Genomic DNA, 10,505 nt, shown 5'->3' with positions numbered 1-10,505 from the left:
AAAAAACTAAAAATAGAATTACCATATGATCCAGCAATCCCACTACTGGGCATATACCCAGAGAACACCATAATTCAAAAAGACACATGCACCCCAATGTTCATTGCAGCACTATTTACAATAGCCAGGTCATGGAAGCAACCTAAATGCCTGTCGACAGACGAATGGATAAAGAAGTCATGGTACATATATACAATGGAATATTACTCAGCCATAAAAAGGAACGAAATTGAGTCATTTGTTGAGACGTGGATGGATCTAGAGACTGTCATACAGAGTGAAGGAAGTCAGAAAGAGAAGAACAAACACTGTATGCTAACACATATATATGGCATCTAACAAAGAAAAAAAATGGTCAGAAGAACCTAGGGGCAAGACAGGAATAAAGATGCAGACCTACTAGAGAATGGACTTGAGGATACAGGGAGGGGGAAGGGTAAGCTGGGACAAAGTGAGAGAGTGGCATAGACCTATATATGCTACCAAACGTAAAATAGATAGCTAGTGGGAAACAGCCGCATAGCACAGGGAGATCAGCTTGGTGCTTTGTGACCACCTAGAGGGGTGGGATAGGGAGGGTGGGAGGGAGGGAGATGCAAGAGGGAAGAGATATGGGGACATATGTATATGTGTGACTGTTTCGCTTTGTTATAAAGCAGAGGCTGACACCATTGTAAAGCAATTATACTCCAATAAAGATGTTAAAAAAAAAAAAAAAGTAGCATAGCCATTCTTGTTTCTCTGTATTCTCCTCTGAAGCCAGTTCTTTGCTTATGATGTAGCCAGTTAGGTAAAAATCTGAGAAATTTTCGACATGTCAGAAGATAAGTCACAGTATATTAACTATAATTTTCATCATGTTTAATCTCTGAAAGTCACTGGTTTAAAGTAAATTGGATAAAATTTAGAAAATCTAGCCAAATGTTGAAGTTTTCCTACTCAATATTACAAAGATGCATGTAATCTCCTAAGCAGGTGGGTACAATATGTACTCACCTGTTGCTAAAATCACTTGGCTCTGGCACATTCATGACTATTGCATTATATTTGTTGAGTAGTTTTTTGGACCTTGGCCATGAATATCTTTTAAAGATTTGAAAGATAAATACCTTTAAGCCTGTAATACAGATTACACAGCCTGACGTGTTTACTATTTTCAAGAAAACTTTCATTTCAGCCGACATTTCCTTACTCAGTCTAGAGAAGAGATTCCTTATAGCAAAGGACTGATTGACTGTATCTGAAGGATAATGTTTAATGGGTTACAGTTTAGCTGGAGAAACATCTCGTCTTGTTCAACATTTAGCTTTTTGTTCAATTTGTAGAAGAACAGAGGTTGCAGGCTTCTCTCGTTTTTGGATTAGACAGGGATAGGAAATACACAGCTAAGAGGGTTAGTGTCCAAGAAGACTCCAGGATGGTGTGAATGTTAATAAGATAAAATGTCGTGCGGCTACATGTAAACTCTTGTACTTGAGTCCAAAGAGTCTAATGTTCAATTAGTGTTCAGAAATGGCTGTGGAATTAAGAGTGCGTCAACTAAAATCACTTAGGGCAAATGAAGTGGCAACCTCTCCAGCTTTCCCAGGGCCAGCCCTGCATAACCGGGAAGGTGAGCTGTGCTAATTCTCCTCTGTAGGGTCGAGGCCAATGCCACTGCCCGGAGAGCCCAGAGCCGAGATGCTTCACCGCGTCCTACGTTTCCGTGAACTTAAACTCCCCAGCAGCAGCTGCTCCAGGATGAATTCCACGGGCGACAGGAGAGGTCACCACAAACCACAATCCTTATTTAGAGGTGCTGGCTTTAAGTCGTGAAGAGACCTGTCTCGCTGGGTGTGTGCAGGCAGAGAAGACACTGGTACAGCAGCGTCTGCCAAGGAGCTGCCCTCACGACAGGCGCGACTCGCACGCCCGCCTTGTTCTACATCTTATTTGCTGTGCGCCGTGCCTCATTCTAGGAGAACGGGTATTGTACTCACCAAGCAGCCTAAATTACTGACTAATCACATCTGTCTTAACGAAAGAAGCCTTCCCTCCAAAATACTCCCATGTATTAGAAGCACTTTTCTCCGGAACACTGTTCTGTTGTTTTGTACACACGCTACAACGACTCCTCCAAGGTCCCCTCAGGGAGTGAGGCCAGCACATGGGCACTAGCATCTTATAAACGCAGAGACTGTTCTCACTGCGGCAAAGAGGAACACTCCTGTTTTTCTTGAAAGGCACAATTTTATTTAGCTTTCACTTCCCCATTGTGGGGCCTTAGGTGCAGAGGCACATGTTTCTATTATAAGGAAAAGAACATCGTGATGACTGGCGCCCGGCTCTTGCCGGCAGGGTTGGGAACTCAGTGTGCACAGCGGACAGCGGAGAGCCGACCAGCTCAAGGTCACTGCTGCCACTTTAGGAAGGCAGGCCTGGTGTTGCTACCTCTTTTTTCAAGAGATGCCAGGAGTGCTGTTTTGAGTGTACGTGTGAACGATTTTAAGTTTAAACTGTTGGGTCAAATTTAAATTGTACAAGCTGAATAAACACGTCTGAATTGGTTACAGCTTACAGGCTACCAGTGTGTAACCTTTCCTCATTACCTTGCTGTCTACAACTTCATGTTGAGAACAGAAGAAAAATCAGAAAATAAATATTCAGCATCCAACAAAGAGTTATATTCTGTTCCACAAACAATTCCACAGCAATTTCTCACTTATGTTAACCAGTTAAGAATGACTAGGAATCAGCTACTGGCAAAGACCAGACCGGTTGGGGTAGGGCTTGGGGTGGGAAGACGTCACATGCCTATCTGTGTACCTGGTCACCATCTCTGGCCGACTGACATCTCTAACTGCTCAAGCGTTTGCTAGGTTTAGTAAGGTAAGTACTAACCCTTCCATAAAGTCCACACTTCTCTGAAATAGAATACACACGTGGAATAAGTTTTGGCATGTTGACTTCGCAATTTATATCCAGACATAGATTCTTCAAGTTAAAGCTCACTTCCTATCTCCCCCTTCCACTTGTCCCCATGCAAAGGGTACCCAGAATAATTGGCAACATCAAACTATTCCAGAAGATAGAGAATCTGACTTAAAAAAAAAAGAGAGCTGGAGTGAATCAATGGAGGGTAAGCAGTGCTCTGAGGTCAAACATTTGTTGGGTTTTGCTTTGGGATGGAAGCCAAATGATAGCTCGAATCAGAAAAATAATCTCTCTTCCAACTCTGGATGTAAGATCAATATTGAGATGGATTGACACTGTCATTTCTCCTCCAAGGCCCACCCTGAAGACGATTTCTCATCCTCTGAAGGAGGCACACTCTAACATGCTTTTCTAGGTGTGACAATGTAATCACAAGGTGACCTCTCTGCCTAGACCCATCAGCAGCCCCCTAACTTGTCTTCCCCAATTCGCGCTTGCCCACTTGAGTGAGTCCGCTTCCACAGGAGAGTGGGCGAGCCCCACTCTGATCACGCCCACACCTGTTACAGCTTTTAACTGCCCACCATTGCTGTTAAGAGAAGCACGCAAAGCCCTGCACGGTCTGGCTTGTGCAGCTTCTTCAGGCTCAAGCTTTTCTCCCTGTCACTGTCTACACGCCCAGCCCCACAGGCTCTCGTCAGTCCTTGGAAAGGGCCAGGTTCCCTCCTGCCTCGGGGCCTTCACACAGGCTCTCCACCCACCCCTCTGCACTCTAGCTCAGAGCCAAGACCTCCACTTAGATGGCACTTTGTGGAGAAGCCATCCCAGAACGGCCCTCCTGGTAGGCCAGGTTCTCTTGCTGTATTCTTTCATAGCTTTACTGTTCCTTCCTTTCCTTAATGGCACTTGTCACGGTTTACACGTGTATGACGGTTGGTTAACGTCCATCTCCCTGAACAGATCAGAAACTCCACCCGGGGCAGAATTCACTGTTGTACCCGCCACGGGGGTCACGGGAGTGACTGCAGAATTGAATGATCTTAATCTGTGCACACTTTTCTGCCCAGTTTCCTTTACAATATGACGTACGTTTATAAGCCAGCTGGTCTGAGGTGTGTACTTAAAGCAATTCTAAATGAGGGAAAAAAAAAGTCTGAGTGATTGCTGAAAGGTCAACAAAGACTTTCTTCATTGAAGGAACTAAGTGGTTCAGTGAAGAATTAATGACATTGGGTTTTATATTCTGAATGAAGAATAGATTTATTAGGAAATGGTTAGTATAGTTAGTGTCCAGCAGAAAGGTTATTTTTATACTCCTACTTTTCCAAAAAGACGACCGCCCCGTCCCAGATCCCATCAACACAGTCATGCTTGGCGCGAATGTCATTCTTTCTTACTCTAGAGGTGTCATGTGAGCGTATGGGACGGCTCACTCTGACTCTTCCTTCTTCACGGTCCACGCTTCTCGGGTAGGTCAACACCAACTCACAAAGAGCACAGAAAAGATAAACTCTAACAGGCTTTTATTACCTTTTCTTCTGAGTCCCCTGGTTGACAGGTAATTACTCCATCTCTCGATCCTCCTGCAAATGTTGCCTTACAGTTTGCAAGCCACTGTTTTCAGAAAGAGATACAGACATAGGTAAATTCAGTGATGTCCTAAGAATGTTTTTACAATCAATTCTGTCAGGAAAAACAGATTAAGCTTCTAATCACAGTAAAATAAAATTTTTATATAACGACTTTTTGAAAACTTTTTGGTTAAAGATTAATAATTTGAAATTAAAATATCTGCTTAGATGGGTTCAGTGATGGTCATTTAAAAATTTCAACATGTATCATTTCAGTGTTGTGATGTATCACCCTGAAGAATGGTTTCACCAGACCATTCCAAATTTATGTATAGATTAAATTCACATACGGTTAGAAACCTTTCATACGACTGAGGTTAGGAGACAGGTCCAACACTTCCTCGCAGGCTGGGTCATCCTGGACAATGCACCCTGCCTCACGGCACACCTTCTTCTCTTATTTTGAGGTGGCTTCTGGGAGGCAGGTCTGTTTCACGGTAAGAAAGGCTATTATAGTAATAGCCCAGCTATTTAAAGATTCTGCCAGTCTTAAGTATCTGGAATAGTAACTAGTACAGATGTGAAAGGAACCTTTGGGCAGAAAACAATAAGCACTGAAGAACTGAAACTCACACTTGACATCAAAAGACTGGCTCGTTCACCAACCAGAATGAAAGGATTACTTTTATTAACTGATGACTGAGAAGCTGGAAATCAATGACAGCGAAAGAGCCACAGAAATAGAAGACAAAGGGAATTGTTGCAGTAGAATGTCAGAACTCTCTCTGACAGGTCATGAGATAACAACAACAAGAAACAAAAACCCAGTAACTTTAGAATGAGTATCTTCTATGTACGATGCACTTGTGCTGGGCAGTTTACATATATTATTTCTATTTTAAAGGCAATATTGTGTTGTGGTTAAGAGCATGGACCTTTGAATCCCACAGACCTGGGTTTCAATACCACTATGCTACCTCCTAGCTAATGAGAATAATAATAGCATCTCCCAGGGTAGTTGTAAGCATTACATGATTTAAGTTAAGAGATGTAACTCTTATCAGGTTGTTGGATACATAGAAAGGACTCAGGAAATGACAGCTGCTATGACTGTTATAATCGTTATGTTCTTACAACAGTTCTGCAAATTAAGTACTATTATCACTGTCTTATAGATGATGAATCTGAGATGAGAGGAGGTAACTTACCCAAGGTCACTAACCCTTAAAGTAACTGAGCTGCAATTTGAACTCAAGTCCATCTGACTTAAAAATCCACGCTCTTTTTACAGTGACTGGTATATGATAGGAAGTGCTCCATGGAGATTACACATAGAAGTTGTTGAAAATCAGGGGGTTTGCATGGATGGTTTCTGAATCACTTCTGGCTCTAACATTTTACAATTTACATCTTTGAAGGAAGAAAAAAGTAAAGAGCAGGAGCCGAGGCCAAGAGAAACCACGGAGACAGGGAGAAGCAGCTGCCGAGAGTGGTTAAAAGGAGAAGAGAGATGAGATCCGTCTCAACCCGTTTTGGGTGAGGCGAACACTGGAAGGAAGTAATTAACCATTTTTAATTTCTGAGAAAAGAAGAGTTATAATGTTGATAAACTGACATATTAAGCAGATACCCACTTTCCCCAATTTCTTGGTAGGGAAATTACAGGGCTAAAATCGAAAGCTGAAAAATTTCTCTTTTGTAGGTATCATTTTTATATAATCCATAGTACTGACAGTTCTGCCACCATTAAGTTGGAACTGTACTCCTTCACAGAAGAATAGATGAAATCTGTCTTCTCCCAAAAGAGCCTCTCTTGGGTAAATCACATCGCCTCCCAAGAGCTCACAGTGGTTGGGTTCATTTGGTTTTAACTAAATGTATATGCACAGAAACATAAAAGCTTACTGAGAGGGTGGCCTCTTTTCTGTTGTTGTAGGTATCCAAATATTCTTGCAGTTCCAAAACACTGAACTTGAGCTTGTCCAAAAGTCCACAAGAAAGGAGCTAAAGACAGGAAAATAATTTGTATTAAAACAACTTCCAGAGACACCTAGACAAAGGCATGGCTATGCAGAGAGAAAAGAGAAGTATATTTAGATGTAAAGTATGGGGCGGGGTGGGGGGGGGTTGGTAGCATCCATTTTAATAAGCTGTGCAGTTTGTAATTTAGCTCCACTATCAGAGGGAATTGCATTGGATACTGCTAATCAAAATCTCCTGTGAAAATATCCATCTTCCTCCCCATATCAGTATAGACGGACAAATCTTAACAAGTTTTCCACAGAAGCCCACATTAAGATACAGCATCCATTTTATGCATGGACTCTAGTGTCTTCATCCAGTAATACTCCAAGCAATGTGAAGACAGACCGCCAAATAGGTTTTCAAACTGATTTTGTATTTAATCTGTACTTTAACTCATTAGTATTATATTTATACAGTCACGATTCAGCAGTCAGCCAGGGACTGTTTTAGTCATCCTTTAAACCAGCGGTCCCCAACTTTTTAGGCACCAGGGACCGGTTTTGTGGAAGACGATTTTTCTGCAGACGGGGTGGGGTGGGTGGGGGAGGGGTGGTCCAGGCAGTAATGTGAGCCGAGCCGTGGGGAGTGGTAGATGGAGATTCGCTCGCCTGCCCGCCACCTACCTCCGGCTCTATGGCCTGGTTCCTAACAGGCTGCGGACTGGCACCGGTCCCACGGCCTGGGGGTTGGGGACTCCTGCTTTTAAACTCATCATTTGCAGTTGGGCTGGACGAATCCATCCAGAGGGCATTCAGTCTCTTGGAAGTAGGGAAAGTGGTAACATCGTTGCCTCTGGGGACCCATCCGCCTAGCCAACCTGGCATCGTGGGGACTGGCTAGGTCCGCTCTGGGGGGTTAGCTCACCATATTCTCAGCCTTCAAAGTCAAGAGTCATCGGAGAGAAGCGGCAGGGCCGCGAAGGGAGCACAGAGGGGGACCTCCTCCTAGTTCCCTGCAGTGACCGCCTTGGCTTGGGCTGGCCATGCACAGTCATTCCTGTGCAGGCCCAGGCCTCTGGGACTCACAGCACAACAGAGCACTGCTCGCAAATACTGAGAGTGGCTTTCAAACAAACCACAACACACGTGTGCTTCCCTGAAGTTCCACACCATCAGCTGGGCAGGCCATTTGCCGCGGGAGCAGGCCTGAGATACTCACGGTCTCGGCGTCCACGAAAAGCGTGGGGCACTCGGAGCAGGAGGTGAGCATCTGGGAAGAGCTGACGAACTTGGATCCAATGCCCCGGAGGTTGTCTCCAAGGTAACTGGCCGCATCACAGGTTAGGAAGCAGAACCTTTTCTGAATATTCTGAAAGGCAACATAATTACTATTTGTAAACGGCCACGTTTTAACTTTTGTACTAGAAAAAACTATTTTTTAACCTTCATAAAAGTATCAAATGAGCACAGGTCCTCCATGTAGTGGCTGGGGGGGCGGTGATAGGGGCAGAGTGAATGTCTTAAGTCAAGTGCGTAATCACCCAGTGTGAACAAAGTTTCTTCCTCAAATGTCATTTCCCAATGCGTGGGTGCTCATATAATCTTTTAAATAAATGCTGCTTTTGCTTTTTGCGGATTGTCAGCGCCGGTCAGCAGCCTGAGTCTGCCTAGCATGTTTGTCAGATGAGTGAGAATTTCTGAGATTACTTCAATGTGGGTGAGAGGAAAAAGGTCATGAGATATCATCTGTTTCCCAAGATCACAGTTCCCTGAGATAGAGCACTAAAATGGGCCATAAAGCCGCTGAAGAATGAAAGAGTAAATTCATGGGACCTGTCTCCCTGTGAGAGCGCCTCTGATTACGAGTCTGTAACTCTGTCCGATAGCTTTGCACACATCAACTCATCAATCCTCACAACCAGGGGAAGGAACTGAGGTTAAGAGAGGTTAAAGGACTCAAGGTCATGCAACTAGTAAGTGAAAGAGTGAGGATGAGCTTGACTTCTAAGTTCACATCCCTTCCATAAACCTATAATGCTTCCTAAATGTTACTATTCCCTCTATACTGCCTGAAGAAAAACCTTAATTAGGAAGAATCTGACTCACTGGGCCTGTGTCAGTGCCAAAATGAGAACATTTTTAGCCCCAACTTCCAACACACAACATCTTAACAAAAAGAACAAAATATTTAACCAAAAAATAATTCCGGTTGTAGGCACTGGCTTTCCCCAAAGAGATGTCATACCTTTTGAGTTGGAGAATCTAACCCACGAGAAATCCTCTCTGCCCTGTTATGGGAAATTAGCAGGTCCCCAAAACAGCAGCAGGCTCTTGGTTCCTTACAAGTTATACTAGAAAAACGCCTACCATGTTGCATATTATTTTTTATTTAATACCTCTGAGAATCTTGCTGTAACGCATAACATACATATGTCTTTATGGTGTTTTTAGTTTTATGTGCAATTAAAAAAAAAACTCGACAGAATATTGCTGCTGAAAGGAGCAGGAAATGCCACACGTGTCACCAGCTAGTGCAGTGGCAGAGCCGGGAGGAGGATCCAGGTCCTGCGAATAGTTTGGTTTCTTTCCATCTTACTTAAGGATATGGTGAGATCTGGGCTCATTTTTGTATTAAAAAAAATTTTTTGGCCGTTCTGAGCAGCTTGCAGGATCTTAGTTCCCTGACCAGGGATTGAACCTGTGCCCCCTGCAGTGGCAGCGTGGAGTCCTAACCACCGGACCACCAGGGAGGTCCCTGGGTTTGTTTTTTATTGTACTGAGAAGCTAGATCTTTCAGGGAACTTCAGAGCCACATATGACTTCCATATAAAAATATCATATAATTTGGTGACACTGTGTGATCAAATGATAATATTCTAACACAGAAGCAGCAGGAAGGAAATACACTGACTGAGACACTTGGAAAGCCACCCATGCTGGACCTTTAGAAACCATTTCCTTGTTTTTGAAACCAAATTATTTTTGCAATTACCTGCTCTCTACCTCATCCAAAATCCAACCAAATACAGGGAAACGTGGTGTCCAGACTCACAGGAAAAATGTCAGAAAACAGTAAACAGCCATGGTGAGGACATGACAAAAGATTAATAGACTGCATGTCTGAAATGTGTTTCGTTTCCAGCATATTTGATTAATACCGATTTTGCTACCCTTGTTGCTCTCAATCACAGAGCATTTGATGGTAGCTGAGAAAGTTCTTAAAGCTAAACGTAATATTAAAAACTGAAATAGGAGGTACACATTTGTATTATTATTATTGCGGATAAGCTCCTTAGAAATTGGTCCATTACACTGATGAAAAAAATCCAAACCCCAATGTACCTCCCAGGGCCCAGCCCCACGTCCCAGCTCACATGACAATCTGTTGCCGTACTGGCATTAAGCCAGAAACTGTACGTTTAAGGTTTACATTAAAAAGGTTTTTTTTTTTTTTCCATTCATTCTTTCTGCATTTACTGAGCAGCTACTGTGTGTGAGCCACTGTGCCAGCTGCTGGGGAATCAAAGCAAGACACGGTTACCTGCCCTCTCCCAGGAGACAGACACCTGTACAAGTGTGACAAGTATAACAGATACACCTACAGCTGGCTCGGGATCCCAAGTGTGTGTGTGGGGGGCAGGTAGAAGGAGGTAAAGGAAGGTGTCATTCACTGAAGTGACAGCCAGTCAGGGATTTGCATGTCATTGGGAGCGCAGCTGTGGGAAGAGAGGAGATGACGGTTCTCGGCAGAGGAAAAGTACTGCTCAGGACTATAAAACAGCATGAAGGGTGTAGTAACTGTAATAAGAAAAAATTACTACAACAGCCAAACTTAAATATACATTATTAACGATTATTTACAAATTGACTTTAGAACAATATAATAAATTACTTTGCTCCTGAATCCTTAACAATTAAATTTTCCTCAAATGGTAGCTTGCGGAGAATTGTTGTTTTTATTTATTTATTTATTTTTTTTGTGGTATGCGGGCCTCCCTCTGTTGTGGCCTCTTCCGTTGCGGAGCACAGGCTCCAGACGCGCAGGCTCAGCGGCCAT

The 10,505-nt window shown here is 43.3% G+C and overlaps 1 protein-coding gene across 5 annotated transcripts in view; it reads right to left on the bottom strand.

Annotated features, from left to right (window-relative positions):
• The window catches only part of FRY (FRY microtubule binding protein), a 342,122-nt gene that overhangs the window by 24,798 nt on the left and 306,819 nt on the right, over positions 1-10,505 (bottom strand). For all 5 annotated transcript variants that reach the window (XM_055089601.1, XM_055089602.1, XM_055089603.1 and 2 more), the window contains 3 exons: positions 7,668-7,817; positions 6,390-6,488; positions 4,444-4,527 (listed from right to left, as the gene is read on the bottom strand). In XM_055089601.1, the coding sequence (XP_054945576.1) occupies positions 4,444-4,527; positions 6,390-6,488; positions 7,668-7,817 (333 nt within the window). The remainder of the gene's footprint in view (positions 1-4,443; positions 4,528-6,389; positions 6,489-7,667; positions 7,818-10,505) is intronic.

This window comes from Physeter macrocephalus, chromosome 13, assembly GCF_002837175.3.
Source record: "Physeter macrocephalus isolate SW-GA chromosome 13, ASM283717v5, whole genome shotgun sequence".
NCBI lineage: Eukaryota > Metazoa > Chordata > Mammalia > Artiodactyla > Physeteridae > Physeter > Physeter macrocephalus.
The sequence above is the reverse complement of the archived record's forward strand: the minus strand, read 5'-3'. Positions and strand labels throughout refer to the sequence as shown.